This window comes from Geospiza fortis, unplaced genomic scaffold (assembly GCF_000277835.1).
Source record: "Geospiza fortis unplaced genomic scaffold, GeoFor_1.0 scaffold182, whole genome shotgun sequence".
In the NCBI taxonomy this organism is placed as follows: Eukaryota; Metazoa; Chordata; class Aves; order Passeriformes; family Thraupidae; genus Geospiza; species Geospiza fortis.
In genome coordinates this window covers 1,477,584-1,502,903 of record NW_005054367.1, presented here as the reverse complement: position 1 = coordinate 1,502,903, position 25,320 = coordinate 1,477,584, and the positions used below count along the sequence as shown (strand labels likewise).

Genomic DNA, 25,320 nt, shown 5'->3' with positions numbered 1-25,320 from the left:
TCCCTCTGCATCACACCAGCAGTGCAGTGAGTCACTTCTCATTAGAATTTCAATATTTGAGAAACACCTCTGAAGTTATCACTCAGAAGATGCTGAAAGCTTCCAGCTCACTTCAGTACAGACTTCCAGGAGAGAAACTTAGTGCCCACTGAAGTACTAGACTTGGGTAACTGCAAGATGACATTAAATAAAGCTGCACAGAAATCACAGGGCTAAAATAAGCACTAACAAAAGCCTATCATTAGGATTCAGCTCTTCCAGATGTGCTGACCTGTTTTTTTTCCTGTTCCCAAAGGCATTTTGGCTTCCTGCTATGCTTGGAGTTTTAGCACTCCTAGATGGATCACTGTCCCAATCAGTACTGCAATCTGAATCTTCTGGAAATCCATTTTTTGCAAAGGTGATTTTTGCTTTGCGATCTTCCATGTGAGTATTCACCATTTTTGCTTTTCTCAGAAACTGCAGGAGCTCCCTAAAAGATTCAGAGTAAAGCTGCCTTTCACTGCTCATTACAGGAAGTCTCCCAAGATCTATTGTTCTAAACACAAGAGCAATCAGAAGTTCTTTTAAATAAGATAATACTAACAGAAACTTGTCCAAGTGCCATCAGCATTTTATTGTGATGTGCTGTATTTGAACTTGCACATATTATCTTACCTCAAGTTTCCATGCAGCCATTTTGAGGGGAAAGGAAATGCCATTCAAAGCAAAAGCATTCCAGCAGTAAAAACACAAGTCCTTCACACAGTATTCACCACATCTCACATCAAACCCGGGTTTATAAATTCCAGATGGAAATCAGGCCCTTACATCTGCCATCTGAAGAAAGCTTAAATGGAATTAAAGTTTATTTCATTACATGGTTGATTTATTTAATGTTTTCCCAATTAATTTCCCTCATTTCCAGTGGGCTAAAACAGGCTCAAACAGCCTGTGCTACTCCCCTGTAAGGAATGACTTTGGGACCATCTTCTCAAATGTCATCTTACTAACTTTATCCAAGCCCCAGCTATTCAGATAAGAATGTGCCTGCTCTCAGGAAATATCTGGAAAGCAATAAAACACAACTCCAACCACAAGTTCAGGTTAAATTCCTTCTTCTGAGCAGTTGGGACCATCTGTGCCTCAGTCTCTCTGCCCCCAGAAAGGTTAAAACAGAACTCGATTATTGCAAATGAATTGAACTCCAGAAAATGGGGAAATCCATGAAATTCGGGATAGCTCTGAAGTGTGTACACATTTGTACTCTTCCTTGGCAGCTCGTGGTTTACATTGGCTCACTAGGGGGATAACTGGCAAGGACTGAATCACCAGAGACAGGGAGGAATTGGAAACGCTTGGAGCTGGCTTGCAATACCAGTAACCACCACTGCTGGGGATCCACCGACTGTCAGATATCCCAAAGGAGCCCAAAAACTGCAGCCTTCCAGCAATCTGACAGCAAATAACAGTCTCCAGGGTGTCTGGATGGAAGTGGTGGGATCTTTTTTCTTTTTTTTTTTTCTTTTTTCTGAAGCAATGTAGAAAAGATTCATCTGTTGGAGTGTTTCAGTCATTTAAACCAAAGATCGCAAAAAAAAAAATATATACCCATAAAGATGTGTATTTCCAGACTTCCAGACTTTCATATCACAGCAAAACCAATCCAGGATGGGAATTCAATTCTGCTGAGGCAGGCTCTGCATAAAATATGGCAAATTTCGTCTCTTCCAGCAGAAACATGCTGCAAACCACATATCCTACAGGACAGTCTACAGCAGCATTGAAGTTGCAGAGTAGTGTTTGAAAAAGCATGCCATGAGGCACCAATTCCTGGTACTATGGTATCCAAATTGTCAAACTTAAAAACTACTCTGGCCACTCTGGAAATGTAGAAGTTGAAAAGGAAGACCCAGTAACAAACAACTTAGCAACATAAGAGTGCTGTGGCAGAACCACATCACAACAGGCACCACTGCAGGTGTGTCTCTCAGGAAGATACATTTCTACCATATTCTAGATTGTTTCATCTAAATCTACAAGTCAGCTGTTAAAAATAATCTCTCCTTGGCCCTCTCATATTGTTACATTACCTTAATCCTATAAAGCCCAAGTGCCTGCTACTACATGTAGCTACCTACAAGGTACATAGAAGGGAAAGAAAGGAAGAATGTGCACTAAGAGCCAGGACTAAAACCTGCTGATATCAGAGGGGCTCCTACAGAGTTTGGTATGCTTGAATCAGACCCTAAAGCAGTTTTCAACTTCAACAGGGGCAGAAAAACAGAATAATTCAATCTTGCCTTCAAAATCACTTTGAGTTGTCTTTAAACAAAAAGCATTTCAGAAGACAGCACTAGATGTTATTTTCTCTGGTCACCTTCCTTCTTGTTCAGTTGTTCACCATCAGAAAATATCTGCAGTTGTACTTTGTGCTTTCCTGCAAACCTTAAAGCTTTTAGAGCACTGAAGATGAATGAACCTGGCAGCAAGAAGAGGAAGGCAGTGATAAATAGCAATTTTGTGCTGAGAACGCAGCAGGTGGTAGGACACCAGATAAAAGGAAGATTACTGGAGAACAAGAATCAAAGGCTTCTTTCCTTTTAAAGTCTAGGTTGATGCACAGTGGTATTGGATCTGTAAATGCACACTTGTCCTCCTACTTCACAAAGTAACTTCAGGATGACAAATCCCAGGCTGGGTGACGCGACCCACTGCCCTCGGAGACGTTCACAAGTGGTTTCAATAATCAAACAGTAAAACATCTCTTCAGGAAACACAGATAGTACCAGTGACACAAAGAAAAAGTTATTTCACAACTCTCTGCTGCAGGAGAGGCCCTAGAAGTCTCCACCAATCATAGAGAAAAATACTTTTGGCCCTTTTTTTGAAAGGCAGAAGAGGTTCCAAGGTGTTCATGATACAACACAGGCTCCTCGAGCGAACCCTTCAATCAACACTCCCCTCCCAAGTTAGATTTGTGCTTTGCCCCTTGTTCAGGCAATTTAATCTCCCAAAGTTAGAGTTTCCTAAGGGAAAGTGGGGAATGACACTGCCTGCATCATAGCTCTATGTTTATGTAGAGCGCTATTTTAGTGCCATGAATTAAGAGCAGTCAGGAACACAGCGAACCGGTGACAAGCTGGCATGGATTTGTGGAAAGTTACACAAATTCAGTTACACAAGTTTTGCCTGGCCTTAACTATCCCCGTTTTATAAATAGATAAAGAGAGAGAGGGGTTAGGCAATTTGCCCAGGATCAATTAGCAAGTCCTGAACAACTTAGTGAAATCTCAATCTACTTCAACTGCTTGGCAACACAGCCTGCCCAGGCCAGGGCTGACACTGCGGGCACCTCTCAGGAGCGCGCTGAGATTTCTCTGGTTTTAAATCCTAAAGACATCGCGTTATCATCTCCAGAACCAAAAAATCCCACACATGGAGGGATGTGTGCCTCTCAGCCCTCAACAGACACTTGTATCATCACATTCAATCTCAGAGGGGTGGGTGGCAGCATTATTTAATATCCCAGTGGATAAAATCAGAGGAAAACAAAGATATGGTCTGAATTCAGTCTCAGTAGGATGCCCACATCATGCCATGACTGAAGCATGGCTCATACTGAGCAAGTCTCATGCATCCTGGGAGAGTTTCTGCTCAACCTCTCCCATCCCTTCCCAGTCTATCAAGATGTTCACTTCATTTCACAGTAATTTATAGCTCCTGCATAATTAAATAAACTGACAAATGCAAAGCCTTGCTTACTGTGAGAAGCCATCTCCTGGTTTATGCATCAATACTGATGCCGATGCAGTTTTATGTTGACAGAGTGTTTTTATCCGTGCACTTTTAGACTCCAGGGAGCTGATAAATGCCAGAGCAAAGAGGTTTTATGCTCTGATTAAAAGAAATTAAGTAATTGCCATGGAGAGGCTGGAACACAAAAGAACATGGCTATCTCCATTTACATTGCAACCACTGTCAGCACAGCCCTGAACAATGGTATCTGGCAAAGAGTCCTGCTCTCTCCAGAAGGCAGATTAACCCAGTGTGAAGGAGAACACTTCAAACTGAGAAAGTGACACTGTGAATTGTAACAGGCTCCAAAAACTTGGTGCCAAGCCACAAGCCCAAGTGCCCTTGGGGAAAAAAAGAGAAATGTTAAGATAGAAGCAAACTGCCTCACTTTAGGTCTCGCTGGTCAGCTGGATCTGTTGAAGGCAATTTTCTCCTTGGGTCAGTGGATGCACTTTTTGAAAGCCAAAGGAGCGATACAGTTAAAAATAGAGTCATGAGTAAAAATAAGACTTGGGGAGGAGTTTCAAGCTGGGAAATTTGTGCAAGCCATTAGAGGAATTTTGAGAGTTCCCACTTCCAGCAGATGCCCCCGAGCTCACAGATCTCTCCATCTCTTTACCTGCAGCAACCTCAACTCACAGTGCTCCCACAGTGGCTTTCCCCATATGCACAAATACCAATTCAGGGTTACAAACAGAACCTGAGAAATGTCCTTCATCAAGTTGCTTTTTCTGTTCAGCCTTAACAGAATTGCACAGCCCAAAATTCACAAAAGAGGCTTTAATTTTCACTGGTTAGAACTGCGTAATAGTGCAGCAAAATTACTGCCATGAATTCCACACAGTGAAAGTTTCAAGCAGTTAAATTCACTGACACGTTGTGGAGGTACAGTCCTGCAGTGAGGTTTCCACCACTCAATCTCAAATGCAACTTTGCTTTTTTCCCCTCAAAGGATCTCCAGATTGAGATGTACATTCCTCACTTACATTTGAGAATTACATTTCATCAGGGGCAAGGAATAGGAACTGTGTCAAGCAGGAGGAAATGCACAGGAACACAAGGTCACAAAAGCCAAAGATTGAATAAGACCTTCTTAACCACTGTTCACAGGCAGTTTGGATAGAGGAGTGTCAGAAGGGAAGGATATAAAAGAATGGAAGTCGTTCTTCCTTGCTACATGATTTAAATTTTTCATGTATACCAAACCAGCTCCTTGCAGGGAGGTGCCCCATTCACTCCAACCCTCAGGCTACATTCCACAGCTGATCAAGCTTTTGTTTTTTATCTCGTGGTGTAACTTTCCAGAGAAACTTAAGAGCATTTGTTTCATGGGAACGAAGTGATGTCATCTAGCCCATAACTGAAGCACTCAACAATCAACAGAATTATTCATAATATGCATTAATATTATTGTCAAAGGCGAGTGCTTTGATCTTGCTGAAACAAATCTCATTTTATTGGGATTGGTTTGCTTCCAGCATTTTTTCCTCCTCAAAAAATTCCCCAGAAATTCTGCTACTTCATCCTGGGTCAGGAGGCAAGGAAGCTTAAGTGTCAGAAATTCCCACAGAAACAAAATCTCGTGTTATGACCAGGTCAGGCTCTTCTCTATTATTAATTCATTTATTTTCATTTCTTTCAAGTCATCAGCTGCCTCCACAGAAACTGAAGTGCTTCCTGCCACTGCAGTGAACCCTCTGACCTTGGTTTAGTGGCCCTGCTGTGGCTGATGAAAGGTGGCAGGGTTGGTCCTTTTGCATGTTCAGAGAAAGAATTTGTAAAGAGGAACTTTGCACATCTCTGAGTGCTGCTTTCACAGGATATGCAGAGAGATGAATTTCATCATTTAGGTGTTGCACATATAAACCACGAGTAGCTCAGTCTAGGGAACATGTACAATCACAGGCAAAATAAATCCTCTGAAATGCACAGAGCAAAGACCAGTCAACCTTAAATCTATTTATCAACTGAAAATTGCTCAGCAGAAAAAAAATACACAAATACCTATTGCTAGTGAGCCTTAATACAAAAAAGGCAAGCCCTGACAGCCTTGTGGAAGAGAAACTCAAGCAGCTCTCTTTAGGCTAGCAGAAACATTCAGAGTTACAGCTTTTTGCAGCCTCTCCCAAAACAGCATCAAAAGCTTGTGCAATTACAAATCCAACATGTTATATCTTGGTCCTATCGTGGAAAAAATGTAGGATTTCACTGCATAAAGTCTGCTCCTTTGAGCATTTTGGAAGCCACTCCCTACCTTCCAACAGCTGCCACATAACTGAATTATTTACACCTCATTAGAAATGTAACAGCAGGCATTAAGGAAACCAGGAGATTTACAAAAGAACACAAAGACACTTCAGGTTTTTAAACAGAAATAGGTGTAATGTCCTGTAAAAGGGCTTACTGTCCTCTACAGAGAGGAGAGCTACCTAGAAAAAACTGCATTGCAACGTGTTCTGCTTCCTGGTGGAAAATGTACACCTTTCATTCCAAGATGCAAAGCCAAGCATAGATATTCCAAAGCAATAAATAATGCTACAGGCACTTCTCCCTCACACAACTGTCACTGCCTTGTCCCCTAAACTCCCACCACACTGGCCTGACCATTGCTGTGACTACCAGCAGGACAGGGCACTAAAGACACAGATATGGCTCTTCCCAAATAAATATGGGATTGGAAAGGTTACACATGTACAGGGATATTTGTCAAGCTGGCAGGAGGGGACAGAGCTCTGCTCCCCAGCTAGAGGTGGCACTAGGACTGGAAAGGCACTACAAGATCCATGGGAAGAACACAGTAGTGAGGGAAAAGAGAACTGGAGAAAAATTGTACTCAGGATAGGAAAACAGCACGCTGGGAAGAGAAGGAAAAACAAATATCACAGGTTCTAAATGTACTCTCCAAAAATCTTGGCTTACTTAATAGTCTGTAACAATAATAATAATCAAAAACACAGAATAGTTTGGCTTGGAAGGGACCTTTAATGGTCATCTTGTCCAACCCCCTGCCATGGCCAGGGACACCTTCAATCACAACAGGCTGCTCAGAGCCCCATTCAATTTTGAATGTTTTCAGGGATGGGGAATAATTCTTGATTTCTGAAAAGAAGAGTGAAGTCCGTAGGAAATAAAACATAAGGAGAGGATCAGGGGACAAAACACTCCACAAGCACCCTTTTCCACACAGTCTACCCCCACCCAGGACTGTTTCCAGCACAGCTCTGGTGCTGCAGCTCATGTCAGCAGTGACTGCAGCAGACATCTCCAGGCACATCTGTATTAGCTAAAGCAACTGTCTGAACAGTTTTGCTTTGCATGACTGCTCCCAAGACTTCCAGCTCACCCCAGTTTGGGCTGGGCCAGGGCAGCCACTTAAACACCCTCTCTGCCATCCAACTCAACTGAAGCAGAGCAGGGAGCATCCACAGAGCAGTCTGACCAGCTGATCTTTCCTTAAATGACTTTTACCATCAGATATGCCCACTTCCTTCTGATGGATCTGTCCACCTTTCACCAGAGACCTGTGGAAAACCACCTCACACGTCAGTGATAAATTAGTGAGGTCTGGGCACTCCACTTTCAAGGCTACAAACTTGCTGATGTCAAAATCTGACTAGCTTATGCCAAGAACTTTATCTGATCTATTGATTCTGAGGACTTCACAATCAAATGATTTATATCTGCTGATTGTCATTATTCCAAGCAATAGTATTTTAAGATAACAAGACATAATAAACTCTGGGTTGGCTTTTTCCTTTGGTTCCTGGCTTGTTTATTGCTGGGGGTTTTTGTTTGTTTTATGAACTGTGGGGCTTTTAGAAGCTAACATTTTTATGCAGGTTTCTCCTTGATCATTAAACTATTTCCTTGGATATGCAGTTATGCCTAAAGTTTACTCAAAGCTACCAGGGAAGTTACCTGCAATTTGCACTGAGCCATCTTCTCCAAGAAGAATATTTCCTGCTTTCACATCCCTGCAGAAAGATAAAGGAACAATAAGTGGAAGTCATTAAATCTTTATTTCAACCAACAAAAATATATTAAAAGGTTATTATTTCTTACCCTTTGTTTCTTTTATTAGTATTTCTTGCCTCAAATCATGCAGCAATAAGGACTTCACTGTAACTTCAGTAGACAGACACTAAGTAGCATTCATATGATTTATATTTTAGGTCCTTCACACAGAGAAGAAAAATGAAAACTTTGCAGAAGGTACCCTTAAAAGTGCAAGGAAAGTGGTTTGTCCCAGGTTCTTAGAATTAGCTAAAAAGGTGAAAAGTGAACCTAGCACTGGTCAGATACTCATGTACCCCTTTAGGGGAAGAGACAGTGAGTTGATCTGGTTCTCACCCAGCCCCACATCTCACTGCTCTCCAGCCCTGCAGAAGTTCTTGTGCTTCCTCAGGACATCAGTTTAGCCCCATACACTGGGGAAAAATCCAGAGAGCAGAAAAATGTTGTTTGCTTCTGGCATAATGAGCCTGGTCAGTGAAAAAAAAAAAGTCTCCCTGTTATCTTTTTTTTTTCCTTTTAATGAACAAACACACAAGAACATTCAGCATGTGCTACGAATGTTTTGTACTTTCCCCTTTTTAGCCAAAAGCTCTGGTTTTCAGGTTAACAGCAACACTTCTCCATTCTTGAGGGGAACACTGCTTTCACTGCAAACACTTTGAAGTTTTCCAGTTTATTTTCACAGGCCAAGCCAAGAGAAGCACTTCACAGCTGACACCCCTGTTCATCAGCACAGGCTGCAAAGCTTGCACTGCCCAGGAACCCACGTGGAACGGGAGCAAAAAGAGGAAAACAACCCCAAAACAAGCAGATTTTCCCTCCACTGCCTTTGGCAAATATTCCAAATCCTTTCACATACAGAAAGAAGTCCAAAGCTATTTTTTTCTCTTCTCCCTAGTGCATCATGAGAACAGAACTGGTGTGATGGCCTGGCCAAAGAGCCCCAGTCAGGCCCTGGAAATCTCCCCCTTCCTGGCTTTGCTATTCTGAAGAGGAGGCTGGGCCACTGCCAGTTACAGGCCAGGATAATTTTAAACACATCCTCTCCAGCACTAGCATTTGTCAGACTCTTCCCAATATCCAGTCTAGGACAGTGGCATGGCAAGACTTTTCACCCAGCACACAGCAGAAAAAAACTGTTCATAAGACAGTTCCAGTAAAGATGAACAGCAAACTGCAGCAGACAGCACCTTCAGCCTTCAAACTGGTATTTCAAGTCATGCCAGATGTACACCTCTTGCTAGCAATGCCTATCCTGGAGCCTAACTCCAGTTTGAAGCACAGGTGTGAGAACAAGTACAGGAAAAATTCTTATTTGCTTTAATAATGAATATGTGTCACAACTTCAGAACTTCATATAGATCTGATAGCCTCAGAAAGCTGACTTTCCCTTCCAGAAGCATCATTTTTGTTTTTCTCCTGCAACCAGCACCTGGTAGCCATTGCAGACAACACAGCATCAGTGGATGCTCTTAAATACATGAAGGACCTGAAGGGATTAAATGCAGAATTAAGCATGGGGCTACACTACCCCTCCTTAGCATCCACTGGCCAAATGCAACATAATTGCTGCTGTTGAGCTAATTGCCAAAAGAGATACAAACCTGACTGAGCCCTGAACTCCCACAAACTGCTCATGGTCCAGTAAAAGGAGGAATGGAAAAGCTCCTTGCCAATATTTAGGTAGAAGATGCCTTTGGGATCCAGCCCCAGGAGCACACAGAGAGCACAGCACCAAAGCCTGCTGTGTCCTAGGTGAGGAGCTGGCTCACAGGGTGTGAAATGTGCTTGGCACAGGCACAGCCACCTCCAGGAATCCTCCTGCACACCAGCACTAATTCAGAGGGAACACAGGGTGTTCAGGAAACTCTCCAATCCTACTGGAAATGTTTACCCACAGCTGATTCTCCTGTGACAGCCAGGATGCACGAGGCCCTGCCAGTTCCAGGTCGTGGGGAAAGGAATAGGATGCATGAGGTTGCCTGTTGAAGTTATTAATTCTCTTACTGGAGTAAGAGTAATTTCCTCTTCCATCTGTACTCCAAGGCAACCCAGGATGCTGGAGCATTTCCCCAGCAAGCTGGGCCATGCAGAATTGTGCAGCCTTTCCAAACTTCCCCTCTGGCAGAGCTGCATCTGTGGCTCACCAAGCCCCCACAACACACCACACTCAGCATTAAGGAAGTGCCAGGGAAGATTTTAAGCAAAACTAAGGATGATGTCTCAACTATCACACACTTCACAATCCAAAACAACTCAGGCAGGTTTCACTAGTGTAGCATCAGCAGCCAGAAACCAGCAGGCATTCCCTATCAGCAAACCATCCCACCACAACAGAGAAGCTGGACAGGCTTGGAGTGCAAGAAGTAGCAAAACAAGCACTCAGATTGAATCCCATAGAAAAAATGAGCCCAAGGATTCCAGGCCCTTAACCCTCTCAAGTCAAGAGGTTTGCTTTCTTTTTAACTTCAGCTTGGATTAATTAAAATTTACATATTTTCTCACTGTGAACAAAAGTCAGTAAACATGATGCTTGAAGCTGGTTCAAGAAATTAAAACAAGTCATGGCCACAATATGAAATCCAGGAGGCCAAAACAGCCACTGCCAAATATCAAAGTCAAACTACAGAACTACATCACCACTACATGTGGCACTTCTTCACAGTGACCACCCTCTGCAAAGGCCATCACTCACCCCAGCCTGGCACACTCCACCCCAGAGCAGCAAAAGTGATGGGGCAGCAAGATGTCTGGGGAGTCACTGCTTCCACTGAGGAGTCACTGTTCCATAGAAGCAATTTCCAGCTTTCCCATCCCTACCCCAGTGTAACAGCACTGCACCAGCATGAGGTGAACACAGAGCAGCCGTAACACTGGGTGAGCACTCACCCCTTCCTTTAGCATACACTGGTGCAGTAGCAGCATCTTTGAAGCAGGTTCTCCTCTAAAATCATATTTAAAATTAAGTGCATTTGAAGCAATGGGGCAGGGGAAAGATGATCAGTGCTTTCCTGTTTATTTTCATCAGGAGATGCTTATAAACTTGTGAGCTGAATGGCAAGAAGTTTGTTACTCCAGGATATAGTTATTGCCAAGTGTAACAATCTGAAGGCACTTCCCATTAATGTGGTAATGACCATATCCTGGGCTGATACACTGGGAATAAATTGTGTGCCTCTGGCATAATTGCTACAGTGGAAACAGGAAGCAGCTTTAGCATAAACAATAATTATATCACATTTTAAATGAAGTTACAGAAGGCTAGAGTAAACTTTCTTGTCAAGAGCTTACCAAATGCTACAGTACTTCTGGACAATCCTGCTCCACAGCTTCATCTTCTTCTCTTCTAAAGCCTTCAAGAGTCTTTCCACAAAATAAGGACTATGTTTTCATTTACCTTGTACTTCACAACAAGAGTGGGAAGAGAGGCTTGGACTCACTCCAGTGCAGAGCTGGATTCTCCACATCAACCTTGAAAGGTTTCACAGGAGGGCAGAAACCCTTCTCCATCTGCATTCCAAACTGGATTAGCTTCCCAGTTTGACCAGACAAGAGTTACATCACATTAATGCCCCCAGGATGGGGCTGGGCCCCAGGCATGAGCTGCTGTATGAACAAATCTCATCCCAACAACAAAATTACAGCTGAACTCCAGCTACAGATTTGGGAGCACAGGAAGGCAATGAGATGATGCTCCCCAGTTTCAAGTGATGTGTTCCCACACTGCTTTCAATTAATTTTTCAGCGGGGCACAGGAAAACTACATGAACTGCATCCTGGTGGCTTGTTCCCACAATAAAGAGTGCTTAAAATCCTGCTAAATGCTCAGATCCACCCTCATCTGTAGCCCTCAATCCTTGGCCTAACCCCATAGTGGTTGTTACAGCCACTGCAACCACAACTGAAGGGATCTGAGCAGAGAATGTCATCCCCAGGAGCTCTGCAGCCCAGCAGGGAGAAGAAACCTGTCCCAGGAGAGGGGAAAGAGATAAGCTCTGTTTATTCTGCCTCTGCTTCCAACCTGCTGGCATGTGCCTTTAGAGCACAAAGCTGGCTGTAAGCACAGCCGTGACTCATTTGCCCATTAGATGCAATTTACATCAACTGCAACAATAAATTTTCATGGACTGAACTCTATAGTGCATAATTTGGCACGAGGAAGGAGTGGTTCGTCCTGCCAAGTTTCATTTAAAAAAAAGAGAAGGTGCAAGATGCAACAATTACTGTTTTCTTTTAATGGTAATGAATAACTCAAAATATTTATGCTGAATGCAACCAATTACTGCAGTTGACACTGTTCTGAGTAATTTGTAAAATACTTCCAGGACAGTATCTCTACATACTGTTAAACATGAGGCAATCTGTGACATTTTACACCAAATGAGTGCATCAAACATTCCTCTGCCTTCAATAAGATGCTGTTACCTGTGTCACCTCTTCCCTCTGCCTTATAAGCCAAGATATAAAAAGCTGGTGACAGGCAAGAGCTTTACATTTAGAGCTGCAAAATGTAAACTAGGCTTGCAGCATGCAGGCAGATCAGTATTTTTACCCCCTCAAATGTCAGTATGTTCAGTACAGCATAGGAGAAGGCATTCAAGGCAATTGTATTGAAGTGCTATACATGAGCATGTCCCTGTTCCTGCTCAGAAAAGCTGTGTGCACTAAATTTTCATGCCACAGCATTGAACCTAAAGTCCCAAACTTTAGGGTGAGGTGCAATTACTGCCTGTTACAGTGCTGTACTGAACTGCAGAGCCAGACTCTGAAACATCTCCCAGAGCTTGAAGGTTTTCCAATGGCAGAGAGCTGGCAGAGCAGCTTCCATACTCCCTGCTGAGCCCAGCATAAGAGGAGGGAAGAGAGGGCCAAGTCCACAGCTTGCTCCATCCCTGCTCATCCACAGCCCTCTCAGCAGGTCCTCGTGGCCACTGGCAGCCAGGCTCAGCAGCAGCAGCCAGGCTGCCATAAATTCCAGCAGGGGACCAGCCCAGTGACATGCTTTATTGCCCAGGATCAGGCAAGCACAGCAACTGCAGCTTCCCTCTTCTCTGAGCTGCTCTGGCAGCTGCTGGGCTGTGGTAAAAGACCACGGCCTCCACACAGGAGCTGAGCCAGCAGCACAAGGCAACTCATAATTAACTCCTAAACTCAAAACACTGGAAGCATTTTTGAAGCTACACCTTCATATAGGCTACATGGGTGGGAAATAATTAAAGGCTTGTGAATTATCATTTTAATGGCTGGAGAAACTTAGATGAATAATCCAATGTTACCAGGAACTTTAAAACCTTTTTTTCTTTTTTAAGCAGTCTGAAGCAAAGCTTTGAAAGGCAGAAGTGACTGACAGACTGTGACTTTGCAAACAGAACCATGTGAAGCCAAAGCCCACTGGAATGGACTGTCAGCTTCCATCACAGAGAGCTTGAAGAGTACAGCAAGTACTTGTTTTCTTCCTACCCTACCCATAAGATTCAGGCAGATCACTCTGAGTGCACTGAAGACCTCTTGGGAGAGATAACTCCATCCTGTCACCTGGCATAGGCAAACAGAAACCCCAGTAAGGGCTGCATGAGAAATTAATCCCCCATTGTACTTCATTGTAAAAACATAAAATATCTTTCAGAGTCTCCACAATGCACTTACTAGGTACAACCCTTCTCAATTTTCTGCCCTCCAGTGCTGCAGAAGTGGACTGCTGCTTTAAGTAGAGGGTTTGGGGCCCAAGAAACCATGACTCAATTTTGATTTCTTTTAGGTCAAGTCGCTCTGGCAGCTCAGACAAGGGACAACTCACTAAAGAAAGCTGCAGGAGATCTGCCTGAAATTCACTGTCATCTTGGTTGTCTGAATAGCTCCAGGGTGTGGGAAGATGCTGAGGCAGTACAGAAAGAGTTGCAGACCCTGGCTAACTCGGTGCAAGCCTCTATTATGAAGTGAGACAGGCAGCAGTGTGTCACATCCCTCACTGTGTCCCTGTCTGTCACACAGCCTCCGTTATTGCAGCATCTGCAATTTTCCTTTATCTCAGCAAATGATGTCCAGCTCACACTTCTCACTCCTGTGCCAGCTTTGTCTCTGATGGTTTGGTGCTCTCATTAATTCCTTCTCTTCCCACGTGGTTCAAGCCTAACAGAGGATTAAAGGGAGGTGTGGTTCAAGGACAGATCCTGCCTGCCTCGGACTCCACCTCCCATCCACGGCCAAGCCTCCAGCCCAGCAGCAGTGCTCAAAGAACCTCAAGTGCACATCAATGTGGGGCAAGTTGTGCCAGCTAAATCCAATCCCTTAAAAAACAGTTTTCAGACACATTAGCTCCTTCAGCCAGAAAACAGTGCTACAAGCACTGGACCTAGGCCTGCCTCCTAACATGGAGATGATCTAACCATACCAATACTCACAGCCCCACTTCCTCCTGCAAGTGAGGCCTTTGCTTCACACATTTGCCCCAAAGCACATCACTGCTGTGACATCAGCTCATGGCAAGGAGGATTTGCCAAACAGCCCACGCTTCTAACAACCTTCAGCAGTTACTGAAAGAGAGAAGCTCCATCTCCAACTTCATACACCACTTTTAAAGTTTCCCCTACTCTGTCAGAACTTCAGTTTCTTTCTCTTGTATAAGGAAAGGACTCTGCCCAGCAGGCTTTAAAATCAAGCTTTCATACGCTGAACAGCAGCTAAAAATGTAACAGGACTTCTTCCACAAATGCATTTACTCACCCTGTCCATTTCCTGACCCTGCTTCCTAAGGACTGCAGTAGGGACAAGGCACAAAGACCCTTTAACACCTGCTGCATGAAAAGCAACACCCAGAGTGAGCTGTGGAGTCACAAGGTCTCTTCCTAACCCTGGAGGCCCAGATATTTTTGGGACACCCTGCCTTAGTCTTTGGTAACAGAGGGAAATTGTCAAGTTATAACGTGGTCTTATTTCAGTATTTCATGTCAAAGTCTTTCATGTGGAAGGAGATGGGTTTGCTTCACGTGGCAATACCAGTGACACCACCATGCTGCAGGATCTCCTGCAGGTCACAGTATTGTAAATGCAGGTCCACTGACAAAGGGAGAGAATGGTGCATCTGACCCCATGTTTTCAGAAGGCTAATTTATTACTTTCTTATACTATATTATATAAAAGAATACTATACTGTACTAAAGAATACAGAAAAGATACTTACTGAATGCTAAAAAGATAATAATGAAAACTCGTGACTCTTTCCAGAGTCCCGACACAGCTTGGCCCTGATTGGCCAATGAGTGAAAACAACTCACACCAGAATCCAGTGAAACAATCACCTGTGGGTAAACAATCTCCAAACACATTCCACATGAGCACAACACAGGAGAAGCAAATGAGATAAGAATTGTTTTCCTTTTGTCTGAGGCCTCTCTCTGCCTTTCAGCTTCCCAGGAGAAAAACCCTGGGCGAAGGAATTTTTTCAGAGAATGTGAATGCCACATCAGAATATGTTCCTGATGCATTTAGAAATAGGAATTTCCAAAAAATTACCATGTGTACATCACCCCAGTTTGAGTACAAGCTGCATCAGGTAGCAGAAGGAACAGGAATGTGATTCCCACAGCTCCCTGCCATGACGGAAAGATGAAAGGCATTCTGGCAAATATACAACCAATTTGGATCAAATTAGGCCACAACAAAATTGACACAGGGGAGCTGAAAAAGGTCTCCATTTCCCAAAGACAATCAGCATCCTGTTCTGGAGAAGCAGTGAGTCTATCTCTATACAAAAGGTCCAAGGCATTCCCCATGCAGCCAAGAGCTGTCCCCATCTACAAAGCCACCCACAGCTCCTGCTCAGCCATGTCTATAACATGACACAAGAGGAGAAAGGCAGGACAGCCAGGGCTCACAAGAAACCTGTCAAAAAGACTTCCTTCTCCAAAATCTGTAAGGTGATCGTTTTAAGCATGACCAGCACAGGAAGAAGGATCTCTATTTCATCTAGTTATCCCCATAAAATGGAGAAAGCAGTTATAAAATCAGGTATCTGTACAAGGGAAACAAATCCTCACTGCACTCCCAATCTCACTTGGTGATGCTTTCCAAGCTGCCATGAAGGGATAGATTTCTCTGTTGCAGTTCTTTGTTTGTTGTCCTAAATGTGCGTGGATTTTGCCTAACTTTTGTTTTTGAAAGTATTCACTTATCTTTTTAATATCAAAGTTTTATTAGAACTCTGCAAGGCAAGATATAATTCAATCTAGTAAATATAAAAAATATTTTCTGATGCAGCCTTGCAAAATTTTCTAATGTGTTTAATATATTACTACACCAATTTAGCAAGTGGCCCTTTTCTCCTGCTTTAGCATAAGACATGAATGAAAAGACTGCAGTGGTCTGAATAAATGTTTAAAGCACCTCTACATATGCAGCTTTTAGGATCTATGAAGGCCAGGAATTCTGGTGTACCAAACCAGGGAACAATTTCCAAAGTTGTCTTTTTGAAGTGAGTTCTATTCACATCATGTATCATCACAGCAGAACAGATGAACAAGACAATTTAAACAATTACTCTGCTGCTGGAGAGATGCTGCAAGAGCCTGTATTGGGTGACCTAGTCTCAGCAATCTACACCAGATAAAGGCAGTGACATGAGAAAGATGTCACAAACAGTGTTGTACATGTGTGAATGGCACTAGGTCTCTTCAGAGTAAAAGCTCAGAGTCTGTTACATTTTCACTTGATACATTTAATGCCGTAGCCATTGAATGATTATTCCCCCTGGAAACACATCAAATTCAAACACTCCTGACAATTTGAGAATTGCTAAAAACCACCATTACTTGAGTGTACAACTCAGTCATGGATCACTGACCAAAACCTGTCACTGCTGCAGAACCTCTAGGAGATCACCCAAACTCTATTTTCCCACTCTTAATCATATTTTTCTTGCTTCTCATCTCCATGTAGCAAAGCAGAGAGAAAAACCTAAAAACTCCTGTCCCTTTTATAAAAGGCCAGAGCAATTGTACCAATTCTACCAGTTCTACCAGTTGGGTTTTCCTTTGGACTAACCCAAAGTTACTTTGAGTAACTGCAGGACAGCCAGTGACCAAGTTCAGAGGCAGCTCCTGGATGTGAGGGAAAGGACAGGGGGACAAACACCTGACTGCAGCAGCCACACCTTCAGGCATCACCCTGGAGCCCACCTGCACCCCTGTACTGCATGGAGTTCCCACAAGTTGGGGCATCACCTGGAGCTGCTGCAGGGCCCCAGCACCCCTGTGATTTCTGCAGCAATGATATTTTACCATCAGAGGTTGAAATCCCAGGTTTTTAGACTACAGAGCAAAGACTGTCTTTATTCACTTTGAGGAGAACTGTCTCCATAGGAGTTATTGTTTCTGGCTGTCTGCAGATTTGGGATTACATCTGGTTTGTATTATCTCTCCACAACCACAGGGAAGTTTCCTTTTTTTTAAACAATGAATTTCTGGATGATTCAGTGGAAGAAACAGCCACCAGGAAAGCATGCTGGTTTGCCAAACCATCACAATACACCCCAGTCTGACTGTACAGAGACTGGGCGTTCAGTGCTCCTTGGGCCCTTGACACTGCACAGCAAGGTGTTTATTTGGGGAACAAATAACCCAGTTCAATCTAGAGCAGCCTCTTCTCCTCCTTCCTACTGAGATACAGAAGATAACATTTCTGTTCTTCTGGCTTCTGAGTTATTTACAAATTAAAGCTCCGGAATTTCTATTAGCTACCAGCTCTGAAGGTTATTTCTACCCATCCCATACTATAAGAGAGAAGAGACCAAAGTACTCCTCTCTGAATAAAAAATTGCACTTCTCACAGCTAAGCAATAGCCAACTTTCAAATTACTGGTGTCCTGACTGAAAATCAAACTGGAAAGTAGAGGTGGAAAGGCTCTGCATCCTATTATCCATTCCTCAATCCTCCCCTACCAAAGTTCACTTCCAAAACACATCCCTCAAAGCAAGATCACAGCACTGTAGAGAGGAGGGCTTGAAGTTCTCCCACCGTATTCTACAGAAACATGAAAGCACACTATTTCAGAGGCATACTGGAATCCAGTTTAACCACAATACCTGCCAGCATGGCTATCAATGCATTAATCAGCTACATGAAAATTAAACTTGAATCCTGTAGGACAGCCAAGTTCTGCCAAAATACATCCAACAGCTCCTTCATCTTAAATCAAAAACTTGCAACTGGAGGTGAGCTCCTGCAAAAATCCCACATGCAAGTATTGGTGATGTGTACGTGCAGATAGATAGATGCCCATTGTTCAGAAGTTATTTATTCTTAGTATGAGTAAAGAGGCAAAGAATTAAACTTTGATTCCCTGTCAAAATCATCCTAAGGTCCCCCCCAAAAAAATAAAAATTAACCTATCTGGCGTAAAAGCACAGCAAGAATATTGTTTTCAGGGTCTCTTCAAAGCCACTTTCAAACAGCTGTCCCAGCACCCTGCTGCCCACATTCTGATTTTGAAAAGACACCAAAAACACCCCAAACATTTTGTGTGGCAGCACAGGCTGATCTAACTCAGCATATAAAACATGTTGCTGCTCCTCTCACTCTGTAAGAAGTAGAGCAGCAAACAAACTAATAGCAGGATTGCTGCCATGCCAATAGTTCAAGTGCATGCAACTCTAAACCACTTCCCAGACTTTTTTTTGTTTTTACAAAAAAACAGGCAAGTATCACATTTATTGTGCTGCAATAGGAGAATCTGGTTATATTTAAGCAGTGTATTATTTCACCTGGACTAACTAAAATATTCAGTTACACAACAGCTAATCATGAACAGAAGATAAGCTCAGAGATAAAAATAGGGAGAAAGACAGAGAGACCTTGTAACAGTTAATCAGCATGATTCATTTGTCAGCCTGCCATACGCAGCACCACCTGAAAAAGAAAGCCTTGAAGTTCCCTCCAATAAATCTTTTTAAGCAATAAAACCTCTAGGGTTGGTTTTGCTTTAGTTTTATTTCTAAGTCATTCATCAAACTCCTGCTAATCCCCAAATACACAGAGGAATCAGAGTCTAAATGGAGAAGAGGTACAACATACCCTGAGTGTCACCCAGCCCAGATTAGCCTGGCAACGACCCCTGACAGCACTGTCAGTCTTGTTTGACTTCCATACAGAAATGTGCCTGAGCAGATTCCTGCAGGACAGCCTCACCCAGGGCTTCCCAGTGTGGCCCTCTGTCCCCAGAGCTCTGGCTGCTGCCCAGGCACCTCACTCACTGAACATGAGCCGGATCACTGGCACTGCAAATCCTCCTTGGGATCACCGTGCTACGCAGGAACCACAACAGGGACAGTAGCAGCTGGCACCAGAGAGGGGACAGGGACAGGGCAGGGAAGGCAGGGAGTTGCCAACTCCCAGATAAGGCTGGCACTGGTGATTTTGGAAGAAGATGGTGACTGTTTGTAATCAATTGTTGCTGTGGTATAGAGTGTTCATGAAAATAAAACTGATTTTGTCTTCTCCTTTGTCTTTGCCATAAGGCCTCAGACATTTCCCATCAGCCCTTGCAAGATGAAAGCAAAAAAAAAACCATCACTTTGGGCAATGTGGGAGACTTCAGCATTTATTCCTGAACAATGGTGTCTATTCAAGTTTCAGACTCGCTCTGGCTGTTAATTAGGAAAGTAAACAAGAAAAAATATAATTTAAGCCTTCACTAGATATTTGGCTTTCTACTCTCCTCTAGAGAATACTGACAAACTCCTCTCGTGTCCAAAGCAGGGATTTGCACTTCCACACCAAGACAGCTCCCCAAACCTTAATTGGAAGTGGCATTAAGTTCAAGGCAGGCGTAGGCAGAGCAAGATTCAGCAGCAGCAAAATTTCATTAAGCCAGTTTTTCACGTGTTAACTTCATTTACCCATTTAAGATTATGCATAATTTAGAAGTATTGAGCAGCTCCACTGACAGAAATATGTTCTCTGATCTCAGTGGTGATTTACAGCCCCACTTCTGGTCTACAGTGCCCACAAAATTATATTTGGGACCCAATATTCATCGTTTGGGCTGTGCCACTGGCCTGCCTGTCCAACTTCAGATGTGCTAATTACAGTCATTCACTCATGCTGTGTCTCTAATTTTATCAAGTTGTTTTCTCCAAGGCGTAATATAAGCAGAGTTTGGAGATTTAGTGTAACCAGCTGAACATTTTTTTTCTGCTGGATGGCTGCTTGCTTTGGCCTGGCTGTTCCAGGTCTTCACTAAAGCCCTTCAATTTTGACCCTTCACAGCTGATCCTGCTCTGGTCTAAAGTTCACCCCAAGTACAGCTGCCCCACACTACAGATACAATATCTGCAGTTCAGCCATCACTTCATGTGCTTTCCTTTAGAGCCAGATACTTTAAGCTGACCCAGGGGACCAAAGTTCAGTTATTTTAAACACTTCCTCTGAGAGCATCCCAGGCATGGCTGCAAGATTTCCACCTGCCTTTCCCATCAGGCATGACCAGTACTATGACCCCTAGCATGAAGCAAAATGGGAAAACCATACAGATATTCCTACAGTTGAGGAAAGGTCCCAGCTGCACTCCAACTTTCAACTGTGTTTTCCTCAGCAGCACACACACATCTGGATAAAATGGAACACAGCATGATGAACTCCATTAAGGAAACATGTTTCATCCCTCAAAGGCATGACAGCTTGCCTTCTGCCAACAGCCCAAACAGCTTTGCATCACAGGTAGGAAACCACGCAACTCTCCTTCTGTATCCCGCTTCTCCAAATTTCCCAGACCGCTGTGCCCAGCACAATGAGATAATCCAAATCCTTTTCTGTGATAAAATATTACACAGTTTTTGGAGCAGCCTCAAAATATTGGGATGAAGCACATGCAAAGGGGCTGATGCATAACCACAACCTTAAGATGCAGCAATGACACAGCTCTGATTTCTCTGCTGAAGTTTGGGCAAAATGCTTCGATGAGCAGGATGAGAATGGTCACAGCAGGTTTGATCCAGTTGACTTCCAAATGATGCAATATGAATCATATTTTCTTCAGACCAGCAGTTTGAATTTTGTGAACACAGTATTTTTGCTGAGTGCAGTAAAAAAACCCACCCACACCACATACATAAATTTATTATCTCTAATCTTTACCACATTTACTAGTTTTGCTTTTCCACTCCAGCCAGCCAAATGGAGAACCACCTCTCTTCAATGCATGAAACATTATGCAGTATCTTCCAAGAAACTGAGATTTAACACGTTTCTGCTGCTTTAACATACAGATTTCAATTTCACTAGACCAGAAGATAACTGAATCAGCCAAGCAAACCTACTGCAGGTCACAGATGAACACAGTTCTGTCAATTACTTATGGCAAAGTGAAAACTTACTGCCATGTAATTGGCGACTAAGTTGGTTTATTACTTTACTCTAAATTCCCAGAGCTGCCTCAAGTCTTATCTCAAAAAACAAAGTTCAGCAACAAGCAACCAGCTATGAAATCAAAACTGTCTCCAATGAAGACAATGATTCTTGTTAAATCAGAATTTTAGTTGAGACCAGAAACTGAAATTTGAGACTTCTTTCTGGGAGAAGAATTCCACCTGAATAATTTCCAACTGTTTCTTTCCTTTTAATCCAAAATAACCTACAAAAGCCAGTCAGTTTGATTGAAACTATGAATACTTGTGGTATTTTCTAATTAAAATAACATTTTGGCAAAAAAATCACCTCTTCTTGTGCAGCTATAAGAGGACAGAAACTTACTCCAGCACAGGAGTAGCAATGCTTATAATGGCATTGTACCAGAGGAGAGCCAAGCTCACAAAATTCCCAAGAAAGAAGAGGCTGTTCCAGTAGCAGTCTGTGGCTGGGATTGTGTATATTACCCACAAGCAGTATATTCTATTTTCAGCACAAATTTAGGATTGCAAATCTCAGTCTTTTTAACACAGAACAGACCAGCTTAGCATCTTCTACTGAACTACACCACACCTTGACACCAGGAGAGAGGAAAATGTGATTTAAAAACACATCCCAGACAAATACCAGCATAGAAACCCATGAATTTCAGTGATCTGTCAAATCACAGGCCATTAGTTAACTGGGCTTTGCCTACAGAAGTTTTTCCATTCTTTTTATTTCCTCTTTTTTTTTAATAAAATTACTCAAATTCAAATTTCATTATGTTCATCTTACAGTTAACCTCAAAAAAAAAAAAAAGCATCAGAGCTGGAAGGACTTTTTATTAAATTGCTCAACTCTGCCTACAAAGTGCTCTTGGTAATTTGTAGCTCTGCAAGAAACAAAGCCAATGGAAGTTTTCCAGCTTTCCATCAACTACACTTTGCAGCTGAATGTTGACATTTAGAAAGAGATTCCCTACATTAGAACTTTCAACACCCCAAAATTTACCTAAATTTGCCCTAGTCATTAAATATAGACATAGCATATAGAATACAAACATTTGAATTCTGCATTTTAATAAAACTCCTACCTTTACTTCTCTCTCTTTATGCCCTCAGCAAGTTATGGGATGAGACTCTGTGCTCAGCTACTCTGTTTCAATAACATTTTACAACAAAGTGAGAAAAACATAAAATACCTGTGGATTTGCCCATTTTTATGCAGGTAGTCCAGTCCCTCTAACACTTCCTTAAGGATTGTGGCTATACAGGCTTCATCCAGGACACCAGTCTTGTGTTCTCCTTTGGCCACAATGTGCTTGATAATATCCAAAACAGAGCCTAGAGAAGAGTTAAACACCTTAGTTTAAACTAGAAGAACTCATTCACAGTTAAGTGTAATTTATCATCGTTTAATATACAAAAAAATCACTGATGATGGTCAGGATCAGAGTCAGAAGATGAAACTTTTGCTGCAGGAAAGCAGAGGCAACAATGCACCCCTGGGAGCAGAGCCTCAAGGGGGGCTGTAAAACCCCTGTGAACACAAGCAACTGAGAAGTTATTTGAACAAGCCAAAATGTAAAATGTACACACACATGACACTTGGAAGGTTTTAAAGCAGATACTGATGCTACAGCTGGCTTAGTGCTGAGTACTGGAGAAGCTGAAGGGGGAAATGGAAAAAGCAGGGGGCTGCCAGGACTCAAGCTGAAGGTAAGAAGCTTGATAAAATTAGGCACTCTTTTTCAGCTCCTACAAATTCTGTGCAGAGGAATATCAGAAAAAAATCTCATCTGTTAAGGGCTGGTACAACCCTAACAGGAAAAAAAAAGTGGAAATCATTAAATAGGGAAGAAATGAGGCTGAGTTCTGACAATAAGTCCCTTCTTCACTGTGTACAAAACTGGAATAGCTTAGATCCTTCCCTAGAAGCATGTTTAGTCTCTCTCCTCAGCATGGTGTGAATTACATCATCTTCCATGACAAACCAAGCTTTAGAGAGCAAACCACTTCTTCAAACTGCACCCCGGAATAAACGGAACCAGTGACTCGCAGCAGGGCTCTTGTGCAAGGCCCAGCTTTTCACAGACACTGCCTACTGCCCTCTTTGTATTTGCAGCTGGACTGAAGATACTTCTCAGAACTTCTTATTGCTCCAGCATGGCATGGCTAAGCCTCTTTTCCAAAGCCTGTGCCATTTAGCCCCTTCAAACTTGGGTTTCTGTGGTTTAATGGCTGGATAGGAACTGGAAGGGTTTTTACAGCTATGGGCACAAAGCAATGTCAGCAGTACTGGGAAGTTCTTAAAGAATGAGAAAAGCAGGCACAACTGGAGAACATAAATTGCAGCTTTATTTGTCTTTGAACAGGAAACTTACAGGGAAAGAACATCCCAGTACTAACTCAGCTAGTTTAGAAAAGCTGGGCTCAGTTTTAGAAAAGTTTAGAGAAGTTAATTCTTCTTAACTCACAATCAAAAAAGCAAGATAAAATCATTTTTGGATTTAAGAACAGAAACTCTCATGAATTTGGCTGATGGGAGAATTAGAAGTTTCACCTTGTAAATTCCTGAAGCGAGTGAAAAATACAAAAGAGGTTTTTTGTTTGATTTTCTTCTCACCCTTCAGGTTCAGGTAGACAAAAAAACCTTCCTCTTTAACATTTATTTTATTAACTATCCACATTGAATTTCTAGGCTAAAACAGTGGTACAGATCAGTTTTCACTGAGAAGAGTATTTTCCTTTTGGACTCTCCTATGAAAGCAGAAGCTGCAAGGTTTGAATACACACACCATGTGGAAAGGCTCATTTTGCACAATTCAAACTGCACAGGAAACAATTACATGAGTGCACAGTGTCCCTTAGTTGGTGTAAAGCAGTATTTGCTGAGCTCATTTTAAAGCTTGCTGCAGAGCTACTATTTCTCACTTTCCATCTTCTCTGGCCCAGTGGCACCAGCTTCACCTAGACACCAAGACCTCCAGTAAACCCAGTGAAAATAAATTGTGAGATAAATTGGTTGCCCTGAACAGCACCTTCAGCTTCCTCTTACCAAAAAATCTTTTAGTTCAAGATATTTGCAGACAACACAATCTTAACACAGAAGACTCTAACAAAAATTTTAAAAAACCCAGAGGAAAATGAAAAAAAATACAAAAATGAAGTTACATAACATTGCCCCAACATTTTATGCAAGAATACTCAGTGTTCAGCCTTCCTTTACCCCACCCAGCAGAGAAACACACTCATGTTTAGTGAATTTTGACATGGGTCTTACCCAAAGGTTCTACCCAGACATAACTCAGGTTTAGACATATGTTGGACTTCCTGCATCTGAGCAAGAATATCTTTACTGAAGAAAGCTAAGATTTCAGATGTTGGAGATGGACCCCTTCACTGAAATCTCATCTTTATGTTCTGAGAAAAGCATCTTCTGTTGTGTGTCATAAGGACTCACCTGGCCCTCAGCCTATCATGCTTTCACATTTAAAGAGTACGTGCTTACAAACTTTGAGGCTTCTTATTCTGGACAAGAATTTCTGTGACATCGAAAAAATCCCACCAAAGAAGCCACTCCACATCCACTGTTCAGGTTTTTCCTCTGAAATGTGCCTTAATCTGCAGAACAAACTGTCACTTGTTTCAGAAGTCCAGTGAAAATATGTGGTTCTTCACGTACTCGTTTTGTCCTCTTTCCACCCACGACTCCGTTAGCAGACTTGGTTCACAAACATTTCCCTTCTCCTGCAAAGGGCTCAGGGAACATGAGGAGGCAGATCATATGGTGCTCAAATTCATTTGGTCAAAAAATCCTCTATTTAGCCAAGTTAGAGGTTGTATTTAACCCTGAAAGGGGGGTGGAGGGTAGACAGACAAGAGGGCATGCACAGAGGCAGCCCTGGTTCTGAAAAGGCTGATTCACACCCAGGCTATATCTGCTCCCAGTCCTGCCTGACACTTTTTAAGTACATTTATTTTAAAACCACTTTCACATTGAGATGTTCATAGAAGTGGGGGAATTTGCCAGTCCTCTCCAGATAGAAGAAGAGCAAAAAGGGGTCAGCAAAATGCCCACTGCAGGAAACAGCTGAGAAGCAACCCAAAAACCACCCTTCAGCTGGAAAAAGGGTTCTTAGAATCATCC

At 42.7% G+C, this 25,320-nt stretch overlaps 1 protein-coding gene across 2 annotated transcripts in view; it reads right to left on the bottom strand.

Moving 5' to 3' along the window:
* OXSR1 (oxidative stress responsive kinase 1) overlaps nucleotides 1-25,320 on the bottom strand; it is an 87,465-nt gene that overhangs the window by 26,217 nt on the left and 35,928 nt on the right. For both annotated transcript variants that reach the window (XM_031059733.1, XM_031059734.1), the window contains 2 exons: nucleotides 22,373-22,514; nucleotides 7,696-7,751 (listed from right to left, as the gene is read on the bottom strand). In XM_031059733.1, the coding sequence (XP_030915593.1) occupies nucleotides 7,696-7,751; nucleotides 22,373-22,514 (198 nt within the window). The remainder of the gene's footprint in view (nucleotides 1-7,695; nucleotides 7,752-22,372; nucleotides 22,515-25,320) is intronic.